Genomic DNA, 26212 nt, shown 5'->3' with positions numbered 1-26212 from the left:
AAAACCTCTTACCAGAGAGTTCGCGGTTCTTCTCCTCCGCCTCCTCCCCGGGGGGGGGGGGGATAGAAGACACATTTCATGACATAATCAGATATTTCTGCGTTATCTTTTTTGACCTTCGCCTTGCTTAAACGGCTGGGAATTCTCTGAATGGCCTAGGAACTATCAGCTTATCAAGGACATTGTTTAGTTATCTAGTTAACTTCCTTTTGCAGAATTGTAATTTATTCTCAAAATACAATGTGTTTAAATATTTTCGGACTCCCCGACACCACAAAAGTGTTAGTAGCGTGAAGTTTTATGGTTCTTTTGGATGTAGGTACTAAATGTTTTCATGTGATGATTCTAAAGAAACATTAGACTACAGAATGAAATAAAGTTACATATGTTATTGATTGCCCCCAGTAACACAAACTTCAGTTGTTTGTATCTGTTGCTTGACCCATGTATGCATCGTCATGAGATAGTAACTTCGTCTTTCAGTTGTAACTAATTCTTGAATGCTTTCATTTTCAGGTGAGTACTTGCCGACTACTTCTCCGCACTGTCTTTGGTGGTTTTGTTATGAATGTTCCAGTCGATGGATTGCATGCAGACATATCCGTAAGTCATTTCAGAATATTCTAACCCTAATATAAGAGGCCGGCATGTACTGTCTCNGCGACGAGCTGATCACCCGCCCAAGGAGTCCTACCGAATGTGTAAGATCTAGAAAAACCGAAGTGAACGGAGAAGTTCATGGAGGTAGGCCTAGGCCCACTGGGGCTGTAGTGCCAAGGAAAAGAAATATATATATAAGAGGCCATCATTACATAATATAATGAGCCATGGCTTCGTAACCTTCTTACGTATTTTTTTTAATTCGCTTAGTGAGGGGTGGAGTCCAACTGGATCCACTCGGCACGGCGGCCACTGATTGGCCTATTGTAGCCTGCCCCGGGTGATTATGATGATGGAAAATTTGGTGGAATGAAGATTGGCAGGGGAAACCGAAGTACTCGGAGAAAACCTGCCCCAGTGCCACTTTGTCCACCACAAATCCCACTTGACCATACCCGGGATCGAAACCGGGCCGCCGCCGCGGTGGAAATCGAGAGACTAACTGCTTGAGCTATGGCGCGACTTAACCTTCTTATCTAGAATCCATTTTAAGACTGTTGAAATAACCACTTTTATTTTATTATCCATGTAACCTCTTGTAAGCGATTTCGCCGCCAAATTTCCGCATGTGGTTCGTTCTTCATGTTCACAACTAACAGTTGCAAAGATTCTCACATTAACTTCGCCTTTTCTGTCTGTCCGCATGTAACAGCTCGAGAACCCCTCAGCGGATATTCGTGAAAGTTTATATTCAGGAGTTTCGCCAACATTTATCGACTCTTCCCAGTTTTGGTTAAAATGGTGCAACAGTAACGGACTTTTACTTGGAACCCACGTATGTTTCTGGGCACATCTCGACCTTAAGTGGGTAAATATTTATCGGAACGACATATGTTTAGAACGGCAGTTGTAGAGGAAAGTGAAAGAAATTTTGTACCGGGTACACTTTTCTGTAAGTCATACAGTTTTCTGGATAAGTAAACGAAGGGGAACCAACGCGTCAAAATTGTTACGCTAAGCATGGAGCGAAATTTGTCGTTACTCGGTTTCCTGCATTTGCTTGTTTCGTATCATTTCTCTTTTCTCCGATGCCGATATCTAGTTGTGCGGAACAGGGATAACTTTACGAAAATGTTGATTAGAATGTAATGAAGTTTCCTATTTATAATTTCTCCTTTCTCTTATTTCACTGAGTAGATTAGCTCAGGCGGTAAACTGAAGCGGGGTACCCGGTTTGAATCTCCTTCATGGCAAGTACTAAGTGTTCTCATGTTTTCGCGATCTTGCTCAGTCCCAAACGACAGCCGCTTCGTGGAAGGATTGGATGTGGCTCAGAAAAGGGATCATTGGTAGAATGTTAGAGACCGCAATGAGCCTTCTGGTTCCATAAAAGGCGGGTAAATTCTTAAATTGCTGTGTAACCGTAAGCTTATTAAGGAGACATCTGCACCATAGAGTTATATCATATAATGCGGGCATTTTGCTCAAAATGCCGTATTGTTTTGGGTGTTTCGAATGTATACAGAAGTTCATATGTACTCGTACGGTATTTACTTCATCTCCGATATTTCATATATTTTAATTGTGATTTTTCTTCGCATGAAGGTTAAGTTTTTGAAGTGGTTTTATGGATTTTTACCTTTTCACTGCATGAAGATGTTTCGTTTGAAGTTGTCTTGAATCAAAGGCTAATATTATGCCCTACGTAAGTAGTTTGCGCATTGATTGGTGTTTTAAGTCCGGCCGCTTGTTTCTCATTGGTGCTATGGTAGGCGGAACTTGGCAGCACTGAACAAGAAACGTACATCCTGCGCTTGTAACGCTGGTAGAATGTGTGTGTAACTTGTGTAGCTGCGACAGGTTTAATGTTATTCATGTCTGGCTGGTTTACTCGTAGAACGAGGCGGCACGGCTCTAAGGCCATCTAGTGTTGTTGTATCATGTCAAATGTGACATCACGCGTGATGCTACTACGACCCGCAAAGCTAGGTGAACTGAGAATCTTCACATCTGTCATCAGCAACAATACTCATGTTCTCTCCCTGAACATGAAAACAAAATTCCACCTGACTGGACATCTTGAGTAATCCAACGGCATTGGCCAAGTATCTTCATAACCTCACTAGAACTCCCCCTCATCTACTAGTGTGAGGAAAAAGAAATCAAAAAGAGAGAGCATTTTGTATTCCTGGTGTGGTCTCCGTGTGAAGGGATCAGCCTATCCGGAGCAGAAAATCCGTATCAATATGACAAAGTGCCTTTCGTAATCCCCGATGATAGTAAGTATCAGGGATAGGAAGGGTGGCGAGGGTGTAAGCTTGGTTCTGTAATTGGTTCAGCTGGTGTCGACACGTTGAACTCATCAATAGCTCATCAGAGTGCGCGGCCAACCTGCCCTCAACCCCAACCCTGGTCCCGTTTTCCCCATCCCTCATACCCTCTAACCTCAACACCAAACCAAACCCACCCCGTCGGGCTCAACCCCCGGGATGCTAAATCCCCGACTCGGATTTAGGTAGCCGGCCGTGTCGGCAGAGTTGCGAGAAACAACCAAAAAAGTATTGTAAACTTCACCACCGTCTTCACTTTGTTTGAACAAAAGATACAAGTGGCGCTGGTCAGCGGGAGGTATTCAAAACAACTCCCCCACTTCTCTCGGAAGAAGCTGTGGTCGTGCGTACTGCATATAGCAAATAATGCTGAATTTATTCCTTGGTTACCAGTTTCTCCCTTCTTTTAGTTAAGCGTTGCAAGTTTTATGTGGGTTTGCGGTACCTGCCAGTGCGTGGAAGAGCTCGAGATGAAAATTTGTACGTGGATGCCACCGCTGTGTCTTCTGGAATCAGAATTCGCGACACAGTTTTATTCGAGGAGTAGATGCTTAACGTGTTTGTTTACTTACTGATATATAACATGAAGGATCACATCATCGCTGCAACAAAGGATTTCCACCACTGCACCTATCTTTAGCCTGCTTAACTTAGTTCACATCGTTACAGTCTGTTTCTTTCAGATCCACTTTAATATTATCCCCCAAATATTAGCCTTATTATGTTAGGGTTTCTGTCGACTTATCCTGATCACGCATATTACTTGTTAAGAATGTTATCTTGAAGCAAGGTGGACGATCCCTGTAACAGACCATGGAAGCCCNTCATCCTCTAACAGGAATGAGTACCAGGGATCTTTCTGAGGGTAAAGGGCTGCCGGCGCATAAAGCTGACAACCTTACCGCCATCTGTGAACCGATTGTGTAGAGAAAATGTGGGAGCCTCGACGTCTCACAATCCTATGGGCCTTCACGGCCTGTTACAGCGATGCCTCTTTCTAGCTATTATTATTATTATTATTATTGTTATTTCAAAAGAAGCCGTTAACAGTGGTCCCGTGGTTTGATCCCTCGAACACTAGAATCGTGGGTTGAATATGGCGTTAGGCTTCTGTGTATGTCCGCCCTTTCTGGCGTATGTAGAAGTCTAGAGGTAAGACAGTTGCCTGTGTAGCTAATCCTGCCAAGTATCTAAACCAGAGGGTCGTTGTTGCGGAATCATGAATCGGAACAGGCCCAACGCCCCCATATTTGACCGAATATTTTTGAAAATAATTTGATCTTACTGAATTTCTCAGTGAACCACCATAGTGTGTTTTTTTTAGTTGTGCTACCTAATAGTGTGGTAGGAGGGTACCAGCGCTTCGGAGGAATGCTCTGTCTTCGACTTCCACACTGAAGATGGAGGCAGTACGTTCCTCCGAAACTTTGATAACGACCTACCAAAGTACACGGTATCATAACCAAGAAAACCACAATATGAATCTTCAGCTAACCTGTCTTCCTTGTTGTTGCCATTGTGTTCGGATTTTCTCATGGAGTAACTAATTGTCTAGGCCATGCTTAGTAGTCGAGAAGTTTATAGGTGACAGATTAATAGATGAAATGTAGACTATTTTATTCAGCTAAATATTTAGTTAAGCATGAAGTTTATCTAAATAAGGTCGCGGGTTCAAATACCGATGAGGTCATTGAATTTTTTTTTTTCAATGGACCTAATTCTTCCGGCCGCACTATGGTCCTGGGGTCGACTCAGTCTCTAACAGAAATGAGTACCAGGAATTAATTAAATAATTTTCCTGGGGAGTAAAACGCAGCCGGCGCATAAGGCTGACAACCTTACCGCCATCTTTGAGCCGATTGTCTAGATAATGTGGGACCCTCAACGTCTCACAACCCTATGGGTCTTCATGGCCTGTCACAGGGATAGCCCAATTTTTTTACTTTTCTTTAATATTAAAAATTCACTCATACGTCACAGAAAACAAATTGCGTTTCCGTTACAACGACGAACCGCAAACTATTTTGAGAAATTAGCCTGATCGCTCTTTACTCTGAGAATCGCACGAACCCATTACTAATACAGCCTCTGGGGAAAATGCTAGGCTCTTGACTGTTAAAGTAGGTAGTACATACAGTAACCACTTTGATTTAAAGTGTTACGGGTACGAGCATGATCAGGTGTTTTACCTCCATCATACATTTGGTGACCCTCAACAACATGCGACTCAAATCCACGTGTACCTATAGCTACGTATTTAACGCTTTAATTGTAGGGGCGATGACAAAAATAGTATAAATTTCTTCATAAATAATTTATTTATCGAAGATAAGAGGAAATAAAACGTTCTGTGGCGCATTAATAACGAACATTTTTTAAAGTGCACCGTTTAGCTTCGCCATGTCAGTTTGTTCGTCTAATCGCATGTAGCAATCCGAGAATAGCCGACCAAATTTTCTTGAAATTTAGTATCTGGGAGTTCTGCTAAATGTGTGTGTGACAAACATCAGTTTTCTCTTTAAATCGGAGAACAATAACGGGAATTTTACATTTAGACTTACGTGCGTTTCTGCTCACATCTAGACCGCAACTAGCGAAATATTTATCGGAGCGAAAAATGTTTCCAACAAAATTTGTATTTTCATAATTTGGTTCCCTTTTATTTTCAAATTAGTAACTAGACAATAGATACTATACACTGTAATGTTGCTGTTGTCTTCCGCCCGCGATACAGGCGCGTAACTGTTTCCAGACATTTCTGCTGTGACCTGAGATAAAGAACGGAGCGTTATTGGGGTATCGGTGGGAGTAGACGGACTGTTTTCTCCACGCACTGTTTTTATCTCACTTATTTTGAAAACAAAAATAAAAGGAGGCGTAGGATATCACCGTGCTGTCTGTGTCCCCTCACCCCCAACACCGTTCCTAGGCAACGGCTCAGCAAACACGTGTCCACGGCAACGAATATACACGTTGGACATGGTTTTCTGTGCGATCCATGCCGTATCAAATACTCAATATGCTGTGTAGGGGAAGTAGGCGATTAGTCGATTTCGGAACTTCTTGTTTCATAAGCCAGTAAGGAATTTAAAAGTGGGACTTCCTTGCCATTACATGCTGAGCCACCGGCCTGAGCAGGTCATGTAAACATTTCTTCCTTCTGTGACGAAGCAGCAACGTCACTTACAGCTCGCTGCTGTCAGTGCGTCAGAATATGTATCGCTCCAGTTACACTGTAACTGAGTTACGAGTAACATGTAAAGAGCGGTATGACCAATTGTCAACGTTGAGCCACTCGAGAGAAATTGTGTAACCGGATGGGAAAATAGGAAAATTGGTTTATCTGTCGCTTCAGTTACTTCAATATGAGTGATTTATCATTCAACTTGAAATGATGTGACTTGCGTGGAATTGTTCATGGTCAGTAGAAGTCCCATGCAGAGCTTGTCAAGGTTTCGTTAAATAATTGCGACGGACAAATCTTGTTAATCCACATTCCATTCTGTACAGTCTCAGAAATTGGCGATATTTCTATACCATTTACTTTTTCTCTAAATTACCCTTTTCTCATTGACATCATCAATTTGCCAACTGGATTATATACAGAAAGCAGTTTTCTGGCATTTGGCACCGTGTATATGTGGTGTTAACCGACGTTTCGGAGGAACGTCGGTTAACACCACATATACACGGTGCCAAATCCCAGAAAACTGCTTTCTTCATAGTCACCGCCGTGAAAGCCTCAAATCTTACATGGATTATATACAGGTTTTTTTTTAGAGAGACTCACGAGCTGTCTAGTATATAACCATCCACTTATTCGCACTGTTTAGTTAAGCGAATATCGGAATAGAGTTTCGTGCTCTGAACATTCTTCCTTTTCTTCTTACAGCCCTATTCGACTCTCGGTTTACACCATTATATAGATCATATTAAACCTTTTAAGGCTTGGCCCCCCACATTCGTACTTCCTTGTCGACTGGCCGCCGGCCAGATTGTACATGACGACAGTTACCGAATCGTCGTGACAATTTATTAAAAGTGATACTAACCTACTGCGCATCGCACACAGGTCCACTTACTGCTTCGTAATTTATTTTAACAAATTTTGTCTGATATGTTAGTTTTATTAAGTCATTCAAAGTCAGCCTTAATGTAGGCCGTAATTATTCGTTATTGTATTTTTTTTCTTTTTCCTTTTACGCTACAGCCCCAGTTTGGCCCTTGGCCTACTTTCCGTTTCATTTCGGTTTACTACGAGTAGATCTTAGACATTCGGTAGGACTCCTTGGGCGGATTATCAGCTCGTCGCAAGACTTCTATCTGTACACAAACACAGAAAAACGTACATACACACACAAACACAAAACATCCATGCCCTGAGTTGGATATGAACCCACGAGCCCGGCTTACGAGCGAGCGAAGACAGTGCATGCCCTAGACCGCTCGGCTACCGTGACCTGCCGTCATTGTATAGGGCGACACAGTATTACAATAATGTACGCGGACCGCGGGTTGAAAACGCGTGTTTGTACTAGGAGTCCTTAGGCGGAGAATCACAGCGTCATAAGTCCTTCACCCTTTTTAACACAGGAAACCGCAAACAAGCGTCGTGACCCAAGCGGTACTTCCTCGAACCTGTGATACCTGCGGTCCAGATCCGCACGAGTAATGGGGACGATTCGAATTGAATCCGGGACGTTTTGGAAATTAGTCTAATACGCTAACCAATAGTGCCAGTTCCCGAAACGTCGTGTAACAGTATATGATAATTTCCTGAGTTAGTGAAGTGTCCGAAATAATATTGGTATATTTGTGATATGGAAGTACCCACTTCGAATTTAGGTTGGGACACTGGCTGTCCAATTTCAGGGCTCTTTTACTGTTTCTCAGCCAAGCAGGCAGGAAGGAAGCCACGACTGAGTTCTTTCAAATCCCTTTCAATTTTTCTTCTTATCTTATCTTCAGCGTCTACCCATGAAAAATACGGGATAGAGTAGTCGATATAGCGACTGTCTACGAGCTGGACGACCAAGGGACCGGAGTTCGATTCCCGATAGGGTGAAGAATTTTCTTCTCTCCACGCCTTCCAGACCGGCTCTGGGGCCCACCCAGCCTCCTATCTAATGGGTACTGGGGGCTCTTTCCCGAGGGCAAAACGGCAGGGACGTGAAACTGACCGCTCACCTCCAGCTAATGCCGAGTTGAAGACAACGTGGCTCTGTACAACCACCCTCCCATACGCCTTCATGGCGTAGTGCTTAATTAGTTAAGCACAGGGACAACTTTACCTTTTACCGTGAAATATTACGTATTTAAACTATTTTAAAGATGTAAATTAGGGAAACAATTATAATTTTTGAAGCTTACAGTAGGCGTTATTCTGTTTTGGAATCTGCGTTCCTATAGACAAGACTCTGAAAATCTCATATGCATAATTTGTATTGTTTTTCCTATTGTGACATAACGTACATAAAATTAAACAAAGAAATGGAAGGGGTCATTGTGCTAGCTCTGTGAACAGCNGTAGGCGTTATTCTGTTTTGGAATCTGCGTTCCTATAGACAAGACTGTGAAAATCTAATATGCATAATTTGTATTGTTTTTCCTATTGTGACATTATAACGTACATAAAACTAAACAAAGAAATGGAAGGGGTCATTGTGCTAGCTCTGTGAACAGTAATGAGCTTCCGGATTCTCCGAAAGGTGAGTAGCAGACCGGCAATGACCTTTTTAAAGATTCTGCCGCGTGAAGTTGGTAGTAGTTAATTAAAGGTAAAGTTATCCATGTACACCATACCCTGAATTTGTATAGAGGTCGTGGGGTTATATTGCACTTATTCGTGACCTCTACTGCAGGAAATGTTTTGATGGATGTTGTAATAATATCAGGTGAGACAGTGTTCCTTTCGTGTAGGAGATCTACCGTGAACATATAGGCAACGCGTTTCTCTGGAACGCTTTTAACCAGTTACCAGATCACATGGTGTCATAATCCAGAAAACCTCAATATCAAGAGATGTTATCCTGAACACGAAAACAGCATGTTCATGGAAACATTGATAAGCAGCTGTAGACTACACGGTGCCATAAACCAAAAGGCAGCAACCTAAGATCTTATACGAGATTCCATGATAAGCCTATACAGTCGCAGAAAAGGGATACCATACAACGTTGCCCAGGCCTATCCCCACCCTGCTAACATGGTGGCACGCTATACCAAGACCAGATTGGAAATTAATACCATGCCCGTGTCTACAGCAGAAGTTTACCAATATCTTGGATAAACACACAACACAGTGAGTACCGTTGCAAGCGGCATTCTGAATTTCGTGAACGTGACTTGGTAATAAAAAGGAAGTTTTGGACACAGATGAAAATGTATCAGCTAACCTCCCTGTTTATTTCCTTGGTTACGTCCGAAATATTAATTTACCATTCACCATCGCCGTTTTATTTGAACTTACAACTGTAGATGACTTTGTTACTGAGGAACTAATTTTCTTTTAATTCGTTTAGTGGGGGGTGGAGTCCGACTGGGTCCACTCGGCACGGCGGCCACTGATTGGCCTGTTGTACCTGTCCCGGGTGATTATGAAGATGGAGAATTTGGTGGAATGAATATTGGCACGGGAAACCGAAGTACTGGGGGAAAACCCGCCCCAGTGGCACTTTGTCCACCACAAATCCCATTTGACGAGAGCCGGGATCGATCCCGGGCCGTCGCGGTGGGAAGCCAGCGACTAACCGTTTGAGTTATGACGCTGCCTTGCTGTGGAACTAAGGTATATACGGTATCTTATCATAAAGGAACCTTGAAAACTTGTAAACCTTTAGGAAGCACATACACTACTTATGTACCATCTGTATTATCATTCCTGAACTCATAATTTGACTCTCGGAGTGTATTCATGTGTATCAGATGATGATCAGAATAAATAGCAATCATTTCCATGACGTCACGTGATTAGTCATTGTAATCGAGGTGCACGGTTTTTTGTGAGGTGGGAACTTAGTCGCTAAAATAAATTTAGATGAACTTAAGGCTTGAAAGGTTAAAAGGTCCACTCATTTCGTGCTCTATATCCTGAATCTGTGAGAGATGATGAAACAATGAACAGGTAATGATTACGTAATGAGAACGTCATAACTTGTTCACAGTTTTCATACCTAGAGCGATGAAGTCAGTGGAATTTTGAGGCTTACATTGCCTTTGCAAGTAAACAAGAAATAAATACAACAATTTTTGTTTGGAAGGCAGTATGGGAGGTCACTTGGAGGATCAAGAATAGTAGTGGCATTGATACGGAGGAAATCTTTCCCAAATCCGAGACATCCTTATAACGCAGGTAACATTTCTCAATTTCCTTTTTCGGGGCGGGGGGGGGGNCATGCGCGTGCTCCTCTTGATGTGTGTAGTACTTTTTTTTCTTCTTTTTTGGGGGGGGGGGGGGGGGTTGCTGATGAGTTGTTAGCTCCCCACCCATTCGCCAGACTAGACGGTCACTCTTCGTCGGCTGTCCGCAAGTGCTTATTCAGTGTGGTTTCGCAGTAGCTCTGCGTGTCAAGAGGCCGTCTTTTCAACCAGAAACATGCGGACGCAAGACGCAATCCTTGTTGCTTTGTATGGATGCTAAACTCTGTCATAGGAAAGACGCAGATTGAACGTGTTTGAGAACGGGTGCAGACGAAAATACCTATTGGATCTAAGAGGGAAGAAGTGGGATGAATGAACTTAAATAATAAGGAGCTTCATAATTTTTACTCTTCTTTGAATGTTATTAGGATGATCATATCAAGGACGATGAGGTGTGTCGGACATGTAGCAAGCATGGGAAAAGAATTTGCATGGAGATTTCTGGTTGGAAAACCTGAGGGAAATAGATATCTTGGGAGACCTAGGAGTAGAAGGGAGGAGAATATTAAAATAGGTCTTTCAGAAATATGATGGTTTGAAGTGGTTTCATTTGGCTCAGGATGGGGACCGGTGGCGGGCTCTTGTGATCTAACAAACTCCATGATGTTGAGCCCTTCTTGAGTAGCCGTCAGTTGCGAAGCCACTCAAGAATTTTTCAACATTTTATGGCGCCCGAAGATTCATTGCCGTATTCACAAGACCTCTCCACTGGTCCCTATCCTAAGCCAGTCTGTGGCGGGCTCTTATGAATACGGTAGTAAACATTCGTGGGCCTTAAATGGCATGGAATTCTGTTACTATCTGAGCGGCTATTAGCAAGTAGTCTTCTCCATGGAATTATGTAGTTATGTGGAGAACAGAGTTCAGGGATTTTACTGGAATTCAGCTGGCGCTAGGTAAGATTCAGTGATGGGATTTTGTGGTGACGGTATTAAAACCAGGAAATGTGTTGAACCCCTGTGTATGTAGACGCGTAGCTGCTTTTGTAGAAATTTATACTAGCAGTTTCATTGTTTTAAACTGCTTTATGATATGTGTAATATTTCTTATCGAACGTTTAAATGAAGAAAATTATTACAGGTGTGGGCAGACTTAGCTCACTTTAATTATTAACTAGTTTCGTCACAGATTAAGGGAAACCTGACATTCAGTTGTGAAACAGACTTACGCAGCACCAGTTGCCGACCTGCAGGCACAGATAAGGGCGTACAACTGTACCAGAAGCCTGTTGCTTGTTACTCGCCATATGCCAGTGATGAAACGGACCGACGTAGGGACCATGTGGCGTGTAACAATTAATAGTACGCCGACTTCGCATCCGATTGTAGTTAAGAAGATAAAGCAGTTTGTTCAGCGATACAGTGGATTAATCCAATTTTATTCTGTGGCTACGTATATTCATATCGCGCTTACCTGTAAATCTCCAGCCTTTTTAACGGTATGAACCCTGACCCTCGTCTAAATAGTATTATTTAAATTGCAGTTCTTGCCTCGGTGGCAATATCAGCTGGTTAATGTAGTGTAAGGAATAATCTGTCTGTTTTGAGCGGTTTGTGCCCAACATGCAAATTCTGTGAATTGTGGTTAACTCGGGTAATGCACACAGTTTTAATTTTTTTTTAATTCCCTTAGTGGGGGGTGGAGTCCACTGGGTCCACTCGGCACGGCGGCCACTGATTGGTCTGTTGTAGTTGCCTCGGGTGATTATGATGGTGGAGAATTTGGTGGAATGAAGATTGGCAGGGGAAACCGAAGTACTCGGAGAAAATCCGCCCCAGCGCCACTTTATCCACCACAGATCCCACTTGACCAGACTCGGGATCGAACCCGGGCCGCCGCGGTGGGAAGCCAGCTACTACGGCGCGGCCTGGTGCACACAGTTACTGCTGTGCTTTAAGGGGTTAAGTGTATTTATATTTGAGGTTTGTGTGATTTTTGTCCAGGAGATAACGACGGCCTCTAGAGCTTCCGTCTATTGTTTGGAAGGTTCCCAGTTCAACTGTCGGCCGGCTCACGTATTGTTGTGAGAGTCTCTTTTTTTCACCCACTTCTCTCCAGAGCCTCGATAGCGCAGTCGGTATAGCGACAGGCTACGGCCTGGATGACCAAGGGCTCGGAGCTCGAGTCCCGGTGGGAGCAAGAATTTTCATTTTTTCATATCGTTCAGACCCAGCCTCATATCCAATGTGTACCGGGGGCTGTTTCCCCGGGGTTAAAGCGGCCGGAGCGTGAAGCTGACTACACCTTGAACTTGTACCGAAGTCAAGAAAACGTGGGTCTATAGGTCCACTTCCCTATACGCCTTCATGGCGCAGTGCTTAATTGGTTAAGCACAGGGACAACTTTACCTTTCTACCCATTCCTTCCCTGAAACTGCAGGGATGAAACCTTGGAATAGGCCACGAATTCTTCCTGTGCTGTGAAGCATCATCGTTAAATAGAACGTAAACTAAGCAACCACACGTGAGTTTGTTCATTAAGTGTACATTTCTCATGAGCTGTATGTGTCAGAGTTCAGTAGTCTCATAGCCATAGAGTGGCGTTACATACGGTTTTCATACTAAATCTTCGTTCAGTTTTCCTTCTCGAATCGTTGACTGCGTACACACGTATGCACTGTGTGATACGTAGAAACTATGATAGATGATACAGTTCACCACTCTCTGTATAAAGTCAGGCAGAACAACTGTTCATTCAATATGTTTGCCATCTCTCCGTATACGGAAAAGAAAAGTAGCTGTGCTCAAAACTAAAAAGTGAATAAATATGTAAATGAATGTCAGTTCTTGTGAATTCGTAAGAAAAAGGAGAGAGTCATGTGCCGTCTATTACAACATGTTTACATGTTTCGACATTACAGTGTGGTCTTCGCGGGTATNTATTATTATTATTATTAGTATTATTGCTTGTATCTACCCTGTGCTCTGTCTGTCATTGGCCTTGCGGCTGTTTACTCGGCACATAAATAATAAAGAATTGAATTATTATTATTTTATTGCAATTGGGTGTTCACCCGGTGGCAGTAGAACTTACTGATACAGGCAAGGAAAGTCTATAACATAAGGGAACAATACAGAACAAAATACAATACAGTAAACAAGGTACACATAGTGCAAATCCAAACATATAAAGTTATAAAAGGGCATGTGCTTGTGTTCGTTTCACTGCACTCGAACAAGGACACTTCGCATTACTCCACTTGTTTCATTCAACTCCGCCTAAGGCCTCTGTACGTGCAACAGCTTTCCTAACCCTCTTTCTAAAAGTGTTTAGTTTACAGGGGAAAGACGCTAGTATGCCTGCAGGTAAACTGTTCCACTCCTTTATGATCATATTTACAAAGGATATACATAAGTACATCATGCATTACAATAATGGTTACACATATTTTTAAACCTCATATGTTTAAGATTTTTTTTTTTTTGTAATTCATCCTAATATGTAAAGTGTTAAGTTTCATCACATATACTACTACCCTTCTGGAATGCATCTGAAATGTTCAAAAACAGACTATAACCTTGAGCTAATGTACGAGCCGATATTTAGCCTGTAACAAAAATATATATCCATGAAGATGATATTGTAGATGTCGAAACATGCTGGGCGTACAGCCAACCTAAATATGTTGTAATTTACGGTACATGATGCATAATAATAAAAATAACGTTATGAATTACAACGTCATGTAATACAACCCTAAAATATGTAACGTGCCTGTTTTTCTTTCCAGAGGGTCTCAATTCCAGTCCAATTCGGAGCCGACTGCTCTTGCTGAAGGTTGTCATGTTATTCCTTAATCCCCATAGGCAAATACTGGAACAGTTCGGTTCCTCTATTCTTTGAAATTTATAGGTCATAACAATTTCTTCAGTCTCCGCCCAAGTGAATCGGAGCAACGAGTAGTGCAAATGATATGGACACGTGTTTCGGCTGTATTTCGGGAAATACGTAGCCGAGACAAGATCCGCCAAACGCAACAAAAGTGAAGTTTAAGATTTTGGTGCAGACAGACGTTTCATCGAATGATGGGAATCACAGAAGAAAAGTATTCTTTGTTTTTTGTTGCTGAATACGTCATTGGCATAGTATTTAATAAGCTATAGGCCTACACGTGGTCTGTAGCTCTCACTACAGCTTATAGTCGCTAAGCCATTCATATTCCCCGCCTGTTGTGGATCCTGAAGCTCTCTTACAGTATTCACAAGAGCCCGCTACCGAAACTTGACATCGTTCTAAGCTCTGAAGGCAGAACATAAATTATAACTACGAATGTGTTAACAAAGCATTGAGGAGAGCATTTGACCAAACGAGTATGAACTCAGAATACTGCGTATAGAAAATCTTGGTTACGTCTGTAGGACACGTGGCCATGTTAGGGTAATTAAATCAGAGAGGTTAAAATTGGCCGGCCATGTATCTTTGATTGGGGAAAATGAATACAGAAACATACTAATTTGGGAAAACTTACTGGAAAGTGGTCACTGGAAAGACGTAGGGAGGAATGGGGGAATAATATTGAAATACGTGTTAAGGCGCGTCCACATTACTCGTGCTCGTGCTCGTCGGGAGACTCGTCTAGCTTTTAGTTGTGCTCGTAAATCTTCGTCCACACTACTTCAGTTGCCCGCCAGGCTTCGGCGCGTGAGGATCCGTATATTTATTCGTAGTGTGTATAGGGTGTAGTCGTATTTTAATTTATTGGCTATAGTTTTTAAATTAATTTTAAATTTGCTTGTCTCGTGACTTGTCATGTCGTCCACATTACTCGCGAACATAGCGAGTTACACGAGCACGAGTAATGTGGACATGCCTTTAGAGAAATGGGCTGTGAACATGTCAGCGAATTTAAGTGGAAGAGCGATGTTACACTTTGAGTTCCGTTATCATGAAGTTAGTATGTACAGTATGGAGTGATTCCTATGACTTCAGAATTGATATAGGCCGTACAGATTGCTCTTGTAACTTACGTGTGAGATACCGAAGCGAGTGCAAACGTATATCTTATATACAGGCCTATAAAATTTCGGCGAATGTAGGCACTGTATAGAAATAACGGAAATGCTTCGTATAGAGCTCGATGACATAAAACTAAACAATAACCCGGAATCCAGGCAGTTTGCAACTGTGGAAAGTAGAGTCATGTTAGCAAGTGGACACAAACCCACAGCTCCATAATGTACACTTTTTTTTTACTTAACGGTTTTATATATATAGTATTTTTTGTGTGTAAGCAGAGTTAATTGGAAAATTATAGAACCTTAAAAAGTCATTACGCTTAGAGAAAACAACATTTATGAGTTATTTTTTACACTGAAAGTCAGCAGCACACGAGGAGGGCATTTATATTTGCTACCCCGCAACTGAAACAAAGTGCAAAAAACTGGGAGATTAACTTTGAATACAATGCATTGCGAGAGAGTGACCCCAACAAAACAGAAACCTCGGTGGACAAAATAGTGGACGCGAAGAGAACACGGCTCGCTGTGTTCATGTAACATCTAGTAATTCATCTGTGCAACTCTGATTGTCTAGCAGCTTCACTTCAACGGCCAGCATGCAGCTAATTTGTGCTTTTAACTTTTTATATGGTGAAACCGTTTAAACGGAGTTCGAGTCCCGGTATGGGGCGAGAATTTATCTCCTCCACTTCGTCCTGACAGGTTCCGTGGCCTATCAGCCTCCTATCCAATGGTACCGGGGACTCTTTCTCCAGGGGTTAAGGCGGCAGGAACGCGAAGCTCACCACTCCACCTAGTACCGAGGTCAAGAATACGTGAATCTTTACGTTCACTCCCCCATACGCCTTCATAAAGCAGTATTTAATTAAATAACCACAGGGAATTTATATTTTTTACACATGTAGAAGTTCTCATTCTACCCCCAAGACATAGTAAAAGATAGTGTAGGAGGCTTAAACTTGGCGGTGGTCAGGTCTGCGAACGTTCAAGTGGTTAACTGCCGTTTCGGGAGTGGTAAAATAAGGCGTAAAGCGCTGCAGAAGCGTGCACTGACACATGCACGCGATCCGTGCGACAGCTGCATGCTGTAAAAAATAGAAGAGCTGTTGTGGAGGTGTTTTCTGTCCGGTCCGTGCCGAGGTGTTATACGCAGGATAAGTCTACAGTTTAGTTCTGAGACAGTCGCCGACCAGTAAAGACGTGAAGACGGAAATTGAAGGATCTACGGCTTTGGAAGCCGTTAGCAGACAACGACTGGTGAAGACAAAATACATTGAGAGGACTTAGTATTCGTATGTGCTGTAATGAACTGTTGAGCGTGACTTAGCGATAGCGGTATGGTTAGTTGTATTTACGGTCTTTAAATGTTTAATAAATCCAAACCCCGTCTGTAGTCACACTCTGTCACGTTGTATGCTCGTTTTCTTCACACTACGTAATGTTTCGAGGCAGTTATAGTGAAATACTAACGCGAACTTCATGAAATTGCTGCTGTATGTACATAGTTCGAGCTACTCACCGCTTCTTTAAATAACGAGAGATAAATGAAAGAGATTCAACGTTGAACACGTTATAAATTGAACACTGTATGAAAATAAAACGTACCTTATACGATTTACTGGCTTGTCCCGTGCCAGTGATTTTGAAGGGTACTGTTTCAATTCTGACACGAAGTTCCGTAATTTTGTTGTAGGTGTCGATTCGCAGCTTCAGCTGGAATAAGGTAATTCTGACTAGGCGCAGAACGTTCGGTGGCACCCATTGATGGCTTTCCCGCAACGTTTGGGCTCCCGCGGCAACAGGTGTAGGTGGGATGGGGTGCAGTACCTCAGGTCAATATTTCCACATTACTTGCGGGTGACACGTCATTTCCAGTGGGGGAGATTTTGGTGTTATGAATTCGAAAATGTATTTATCTTTCCTACTCCCAGTGAACTATAACTTGTACTCTTCCCCAAGTATAATTAGAATTATCAAGTCAAGGAGGATGAGGTTGGCAGGGCATGTAGCACGAATGGGGGAGAAGAGGAATGCATATAGGATATTGGTCGGAAAGCCAGAAGGAAAGAGACCACTGGGAAGACCAAGGCGTATGTGGGTGGACAATATTAAAATGGATCTTAGAGAGATGGGATGGTAGGGATTGGATTGATGTGGCTCAGGATAGGGACCCGTGGAGGGCTCTTGTGAACACGGTAATGAACCTTCAGGTTCCATAAAATGCTGGGAAATTCTTGAGTAGCTGCAGATTTGGCTTCTTCTCAAGAAGGGTTCAGCTCCATAAGTAAGTGCACTTGTCCGTTATGAGCACATTTTCCTTATATTTTATAAGGGGAGCCAGAATAGCTCAGGCAGTTTGGTAACAAAACTGAACGGACCGGACGTCATACCAGCTCTGGGCCACACATCCTCCTACCCGGTAGGATAGTCAGCCGGGGGTGAAACGTGCAGGGCATGGGGTCAACCACTCACCTCCACCTAGCACAAGGACGGCTATGCGTGTGAACTATGCTTGTGACGTGCACTTGTGTGTACCCCACCTTATGACTTCTGAATCAATTAACGGATATTCATGAAACCTCACATGATCATTATGAAACTAAATGCTACCTCATCCGCGTAATTTTAAATTCCCATGCCGTTTGTGACACGAGCAAGGCCACCTTGTGAACGTCTGGTGTGGATGTGATGGTATAGGCCTGTAGTGCCATTCAGTGTAAAAGGTAATTTAAAGTTGTCGCTATGCATCAATAGTTAAATGCTGTGCCATGAAGATATATGGGGGAGTGGAGTTATAACTCCACCATTCTTGACCTCCGCGCTAGGTGGAGGTGAATGGTCAGATTCATACCCCGGTGCCCATTGGGTAGGAGGCTGGGTGGGCCCCAGAGCCGGGCTGGAGGCTGCGGAGTAGAGATAAATCTTGCTCCTGCTGTGAATCGATCCCCGGCCTTCTAGCCCAAAGCCTGTCGCTATACCGAGTCAGCTTTCCCGAATGTAGTACAGAAGTTTTGCTTCAGAAACAACGTTTGTTCACGTAATTGTGTTGAAAAATTCTAAAAAAACAAAACATGGCGATAATGCGTAAGGTGTTCTTAACTTGCGGTTTAATGACGTGAATTAACGAGCCGTACGAGCTATGCATGGTGGTAGAACATAAACGTATCTATAAATTCCATTTCAGTCGCTTTTATATGTTGACAGTTATAATGACCGTGATGATCCGAAACTCTGAGGTTTATCTGGCTAATTTAACATAGTAGAAATTTGTGCTAGTGGAAATTATTCATGGAAATATGTCTGAAATTCTGTAATTATTTAATCCTTGCTAGAGTCACCACGTAGAATGAAACATTTGAATGACAATATACGTCCTAAGATGTTTCCACAACGGCTTTTCTTCTTCGCAGTTCTGATGCGTATAGTATTCTACTTGTTGCAGCTCACATGAATGAAACAGAAGACCTCATTCCAGCATGAGATATGCCATTTGTAATTATTTATAGTTTCTTTAACGACGATATCATGAGCTCAGACGACCGCCTCTGTGGTCTAGTGGTCAGAGTTCCTGGCTACAGATCCAGAGGTCCTGGGTTCGATTCTCGGCGCTACCAGATTTTGTGAGAAGTAGTGGGTATGAAGCGGGGTCCACTCAGCCTCGTGAGGATAACTAAGAACCTGTTTCAAGGAAATAGCGGCTCCGGTCTAGAAAACTGAAATTAATAGCCGTGGGGATTCGTTGCGCTGACCACTCGACACCCTCTATCCGCTGAAGTTGGCACTAACTTCGCCGACAAGCGGCGGTCGCTCGGTCTGTATAGTTCGCTTGCGGACTAAAACCACGCAGTTTGTTTTGTTTTTGTATCAGGAGCTCAGACTGTGTAGCGTCAAATGATAAGGTGAATAATGACCTATGAATTGGAATAGGTTTGGAAGGAAGAAGTTTAGGCCTAATTTGAGGTGCTGTCCCTGCATTAGCGTGATGAGATCAATGAAAGGAACAAAAGCCTCAGTCAGGATGGTCGGTATCCTGGCCGAGATTCGAACCGAGCACTTCCTGAATACAAATCATTGATGTTACTGCTTGAATCAGTTTTTTCTTTATGAGAAGTCATAAAGAATGTTTCTCTGTAGATCATTTTACTAATTATTAAGACTGAGTTAGTCACTGACATCATTTCAACTGCATAGTGTAGAACTGAATAGGAGACGTTTTAGACAACTGAGGGTATTATCTGAGCATTCGCCAGAAAAGCTAAGGGAAGAAACGGAAGCATTGCTTTTGATAGACCCCAACTCTGTGCTGAGTTTCTCCCGAATAAGCCTGCAACTCCTGCTTTCGGGACGGCAGGTCTTCGTGTTGTAGTCTTCTGGGCCGTGACATCGTGAGGCACTGAAGGTGGGTGCCAGCGTTTTCGGAGGAACATGCTGCCTTCATCATCAGGGTGGAAATTAGTGGGCTGAGGAAACTGGCAGGTTATACAGGGAGGTTTCAAGGCGTAACCCAGATGCACGAGAATGAACGGGAGATAGAACCCGATCCAGGCATATCCGTGAATTTATGACCCCCAGAATTTCAGGGTATATACGCCATCTTCGCCGGTCACGGTAGCCCAGCGGTCTAAGACATGCACTGTCTTCGCTCGCTCGGAAGCCGGGATCGTGGGTTCGAATCCCACTCAGGGCATGGATGTTTGTGTGCGTTTTTCTGTGTTTGTCTACAGGTAGAGGCCTTGCGATGAATTGATCACTCGCCGAGGGAGTCCTGCCGTATGTGTAACATCTAGAAAAACCGAAGTGAACGCAGAAGTTCATGGAGGTAGGCCTAGGCCCACTGGGGCTGTAGTGCCAAGAGAAAAAATACGCCTTCTTCGCTGTTACTGGGCCCTACACATTTACGTTTCTGATTCTTTCTTAGTTACTTCATTTCTCCCCTTATTTAACCATTAACCCATTAACATTTCTCCGTCTTTTCAACAGGAATGTTCCTCTTGAAACAAATTCAATGGAAGGTAATACGGGACAGAAATATAAATACGAAATCATACATATCCAAGGGGACAGTTCTTCCCGAATTATTATTCTTTCTTTCAGTCCCCGCTTTAGAAAATCGCCGTGTATACCCATTACATGTAAAATTTCATGGTGTTCACTCTTTATTCGCGGGATTGAAGATGTCCGATGAACGTAGGTATCTCATTTAATCCATTTCGTATTTACATAAGTTTTATTACAAATATTACGTTTCTGGACATTATCCATCGTCTTGTCTTCGCCGTCCTGTTTATTTTTCAAAACAACGTTTCGGAGACTAGATTCTGTCTCCGTCTTCAGGTAAAACCTACTCAGTTGGGCCCAATCGATAACAAGTTTTATTGAATTAATTTCGTTATGTAAGATGTGTATAGAATCCTCTTGACACACAGCAACACTGAATTACACAAGTATCTTCAGGAGTTGTATTACGGGGCCCGGTGACCCCCGGGCGGACGTATCACGTATTGTTTTCTGGTGTGTGGTTGGATCAAGCATTCAGGCGTGGCAGTAGGTGCACATCCACGGAACGGCGTGAAATGATACATAAAAAACAAGTCTGTGTGTTGCGTCATCCGGATTGTTATGGCTGGACGGACATTTTTGTTCTCCCATTCTAGATTCTGCGGCTAAAACTGTGTGTGTGTGTGTGTGTGTGTGCATTGTCCCCACTGAGAAGAGGGGAAGAGAGGGGATATAAACACATTTCATCTGGTGAAATGATCCGCACTCCATTGCTCCGCAAAGAGGCGCCAAAATCCATGGTGGCGGAAACAATTTTTGAATGTGAAAAGTTCTGAAACATTTACCATACTATGATGCATGACAATGGATCCCCATTTGTTTTTCATATATATATTTACACACATACAGACAGTATGTGGATTTTCTCTGGCTTGTAAAAGATGAACGAAACGGTTCGGGCATTGTTCCAATCTCCACCCCCACCACCACCGCCATTTTTCTTTTTCTCCAGCTACGGTTTCTTCCCGTCGTCCTAACTCCCCATATCTTACTACCTTCAAACTGTGAACACAGGGACATCAGTTTTCAATCTCCCGATTATCCCTCGGGCGAAATATTGCGTCCGTTTCCGTCTGAAGCACAGTGGGTACTGTTTGTACCGCCTCGTTTGGAATTTTGCGCGCACGGTGCATTTGTGTGTTTTGCATAACTCTCGGGATAAACGGCGATTATTTCCCTAAACAGCATTAACCACTTTGACTTTGTAAGGGAGATGCGGTTTGCTTTCTACGAGATATTTATTGGAATATCAGGCTTCAAAAGATTAGACTGCACTTGGTGGCGTGGGTTGCTCGTTCCATGCATCCACATTCACATTAAGTTGTTCATTGAGTTGTCTTCGTGTGCGTATGATTCTTTTCACGACTAATCTGTGGTACGATTAATCTTTTATGTCTTCAGTCGTTATTTTAATTTTGCAGATTATTCGGTTACGGTACACGAAGTCGCATTTTCGAACTAATGCTACCATACGTTCACGAGTTATGGACGAATTTCCAAAAGTCTGTAGTTAAGATGGTAATATTTGTATTTTAATAGCAACAGAAATTTTTAAACATAATTGTAGCCCCATATAATATATAATATTAGTAACTTCCTCCCCTTAGGACCACCAGTGTAATATTGCTAACACAAAAACATGGCGTTACTAATGCCATTGCTTTCATTCAAATGTTCATAAACATCAATTCGCTGCTTCAGAAATTGAAACATGATAGATACATAAGCATGAAGAAAGCAGTCTTCTGGGATTTGGCACCGTGTATATGTGGTGTTAACCGACGTTTTGGAGTTTAACACCACATATACACGGTGCCAAATCCCAGAAGACTGCTTTCTTCATAGTCACCGCCGTGAAAGCCTCAAATCTTACATATATAAGCATGTTTGCTATGTTAGCCTACTGTTTCCTTTTCAGGAAATTAGATTAACATATCAGCCCAATAGCTTCTTTATGTAATCGCAGATTCATCATAGCCTCGAGGCTGGTCGTGTGTCTTCACAGCGGATATGAAGAAAAAAACAACAGTTTTTTGTTATTCGAGTATATACCATACATTGGCCATGACCATTATTCGGTTCATCGAGACCTTACGTATAGTAAAGTAACTCAAATAAAAAGTGGGCGAATTTAAAGTACGTAATGGCAGCACGGGGCCAGCAGCCCGCTGCAGTGTCGTGTCTCTTCCCCCCTTGTGCCGCAGGGGTTTGTTTAGATACGTATTATCGCGTTACGAAATGTGCTAGAAGTGTGTCATTTCGGTGTTACGTAAAACGTTACTAATAGCTTACAGCAACAGACATGCGGTTCAATAATTAATGTCCCAAAATGCAACCCATGTCGAAATTAATATTGACGTCAGTTCGCAGTACAGCCGGGTATAAAATTGACTACAGTCGAGCTGTCGTCACGCATAACGAGATTTAACGAATTAATTCCGGATCACAAAGTAACTCACCATAGTTATTCTTTCAGCACAGAGCAGCATGGAGATTGGTTAAGGGAAACCTTTCAGTATGCACCCCATAACAAATGGCTGTGCAAATTTGCCGCGAAATGCGGTGTCTGAACCTTATCGCAGGTACGGAATATATAGGTTGTGCCTTTGGGCACGAGTTCGCTTGCCCCAGGTCTCTGCCGTGTATGTATGTATGTAAGGCACGAACACAGCCTTAAATACGTTATTATATTGAGTCTTGATTTGCTTAAAACGCTTTCAATAACTCGAATTATACAGTGACACTTAATAGTTTGATTATTGAATAATGAATTTGAAGGAATATGGAAGGAAGAGGTCTTGACCTTATTTGAAGAATTAACCTGGCATTTGCTTGGGAGACTTAGGAAACACGAGAAACTTCAGCCATCACAACCGGTCTTTGGGCTGATATTTGAACCCAGTACTTCCCGAATACGAAGCAGGAGCACTAACCACTCGAAAGAAAGAGGTGTTTTCCAATAGTTCAGTGCAACTTTCTAATAAAATCATCCGTATTAATCCTCCTCCTCTTACCGGGCCAGGATGTCGGCGGAACAGAATGTTTGCTTGCTTTTATCCCTCCTTTTTCCATTGTATTGTTCCTTTATCCTTTTAAGGTTGCCAAGTCCGGCAACTGTGTAGCGGAAGGGCAGCTTGGGGCAGCTTGTCTGCCTGACGAACTATTTCTTTCTCCGAGACAGGCCCAAATCTCGGTATCGAATCGTTGTAGAAGCTGTCACTCACTTGTCCAACTCGTACTCAGCCGGAACGAACATTTGAAAAGGCTCCATCCTAACTCCCCTCTGCGCGTATATTTCGTTTTCCACTATCCTACAACTGATTTGGTAGCTCCCATGTTGTCACTCTGTAACATGTTTCAAGAGTGCTGAGCTAAGTCATGTCCATCATTAATCATGATACTTCTACCGTTAGTTGGAATGTTTGAAGGATAATTCCCCTGGCACAACCAAACCGCAAGCTGACACCTGGTAAAAGGCGAGTTCGGCTAATAGAGACATTGTCTGCCAGCGTCTGAGTTTCCTCCCTTTATATGGTTCAAATTCAGCACTAAGTTTATTGTAGCGATTTCAAGGAACAAGGTTTCAAAACGTGAGCGCAAAGTAAGCGTTTTGTATGGGCTCTGATGTCAAGGGATTCAGGATGTTTGAACATACGGCGCTGAGGAGGAGTGAAGGGACAGGAGAATGAAGATATAACGGGGAGCTCCATAATTTTCTGCATTTAGCATATATAGGCATAATAAAATCAAGAAGAATGAAATGTGCGGGGCGTGCAACTCATATGGGGGACATGAGAAATACATGCAACATTTTGGTCGCGAAACTTCTGTGTAAGACACCACTTAGGAGATGCAGGTGTAATGGAAAGATAGTTTTGGAATGGATGCTACGGAAATATGATATGAGGGTATGAGCTGGATTCGTCTGGCTCACGATGTGGACTCGTACGTGCTCATGGGAACGCGGAAATTAATCTGTATGTTCAATAAAAGGTTGCTAATTCTTGATCATCTGAGAGACTGTTAGTCACTCAAGAATGACTGCTACCTGGAACTTAATCAATTCGTCCATTATGTTTGAAATACATGACGAATTTTATGAATGTAAATATTAATTTTATGCCACTGTTTTTAGCATCTCTGAACAATATTCAGAATTTTTCAGACCTTACACTCTTGTAAGTCGTGTAATTCTCAGCTTGATAAAGCGCGCAATCTGAAAGTTTCCTACTGAAACTAACGAAACATCCTACCGAAGAGTATGAATTGTAATAGGATAATATATCTGGCATGTATGCACAAATGTCTCGTCAAATATTTACTTGAAAATGCTATATGTACAGCTGCCTCTTGAAATTATAATGTCGCTCGGCAAATGACATACGGTATTCAGATACTGCATTTGTTCATAAATCGTGCACGTCACTGTATGTGTTTAATCCCGTTAAAAGTGGAACTCGGTCTAGTGGTCAGTGTTCCTGGCTACAGATCCAGAGGTCCCGGGTTCGATTCCCGGCGCTACCAGATTTTCTGAGAACTAGTGGGTCTAGAACGGGGTCCACTCAGCCTCGTGAGGATAATTGAAGAGCTACTTGAATGGAAAAGTAGCGGTTCCGGTCTAGAAAACCGAAATTAACGGCCGTAGGGATTCGTTGCACTGACCACGCGACACCGTCTATCCACTAAAGTTGGCACTAACTTCGCCTACAAGCGGCGGTCGCCCGGTCGATATAGTTCGCTTGAGGAGTGAAACCACGGAGTTTACTTTAAAAGTCGAACTGACTGACTGCAAATTTTACGCAAAGTGGAAATTGCAGAATTATGTTGTTTATTAGCCTACATTCCTTTCTTAAAGAAAGTAGACTTCTGAGATCACTATGTATATCGCCCCGTTCACTTCAGTAACAGGGGCACGCAGTAGCGTAGTTGGTTGAGGCACTATGCTACAAGCCGGTAGGTCGCGGGTTCAAGTCCCGATGAGGTCATGGATATTTTTTTTTCAATTCACTTAGTCCTTCCAGCCGCACTATGGCCCTGGTGTCGACTCAGCCTCTAACAGAAATGAGTACCATAAATCTTCATTGGGAATATTCTTGGGGATAAAGGGCGGCCGGTGCGTAGGGCTGACAACCTTACCGTCATCTATGAGCCAACTGTCTGGAAAATATGGGGACCTCAACATCTCACAACCCTATGTGCCTCCACGGCCTGTTACAGGGATAGCTTACTTTTTACTTTTACTTCAGTAACAACTTTCCACGAAATAAAATTATATAGCAGAGATGAATTACAAATGAACTTGTACTCTTCGCCAAGTATAATTAGAATGATCAAGTCAAGGAGGATGAGATGGACAGAGCATTTAGCACGAATGAGAGGATGAATGCATATACGATATTGCTGCAAAAGCCATAAGGAAAGAGACCACTAAGAAGACCAAGACGTATGTGGGTGGTCACGATTAAAATGGATCTTAGAGAGATAGAATGGGATAGTATGGATTGGGTTGATCTGGCTCAGAATAGGGACCAGTGGAGGGCTCTTGTGAACACGGGAATGAACCTTCGGGTTCCAAAAAATGCTGTGAAGTTCTTGAGTAGCTGCACAACTGGAGGCTTCTCAAGAAGCGTTCAGCTCCATGAGTGAGTGAACAGTGACAGTAGTAACAGATATACACAGCCTCACTATAAATCTATGGAATAAGCAAGTAGGGTTTGCTCAGAATTCTTTGTATCGGGCATTACGTGACTATGTAGGTCTATTTGATCAGGTGGTTAAAATTTATGGGTGCGGGGTATAGTCGCATGGTCTGATGACAATTTGTAAAGAAGTTCCATTGCTGTCATC

The 26212-nt window shown here is 42.7% G+C and overlaps 1 protein-coding gene across 5 annotated transcripts in view; it reads left to right on the top strand.

Moving 5' to 3' along the window:
- The window catches only part of LOC111870109 (E3 ubiquitin-protein ligase RNF220), a 347188-nt gene that overhangs the window by 188266 nt on the left and 132710 nt on the right, over window positions 1-26212 (top strand). For 3 of the 5 annotated variants that reach the window (XM_023862128.1, XM_023862130.2, XM_023862127.2), the window contains one exon: window positions 517-603. The exons of the other annotated variants lie outside the window; for them this stretch is intronic. In XM_023862128.1, coding sequence (XP_023717896.1) covers window positions 517-603 — 87 coding nt within the window. The remainder of the gene's footprint in view (window positions 1-516; window positions 604-26212) is intronic. 5 annotated transcript variants of the gene reach the window in all.

This window comes from Cryptotermes secundus, unplaced genomic scaffold, assembly GCF_002891405.2.
Source record: "Cryptotermes secundus unplaced genomic scaffold, Csec_1.0 scaffold545, whole genome shotgun sequence".
Lineage (NCBI taxonomy): Eukaryota > Metazoa > Arthropoda > Insecta > Blattodea > Kalotermitidae > Cryptotermes > Cryptotermes secundus.
This window is presented reverse-complemented; position numbering and strand designations above follow the sequence as displayed.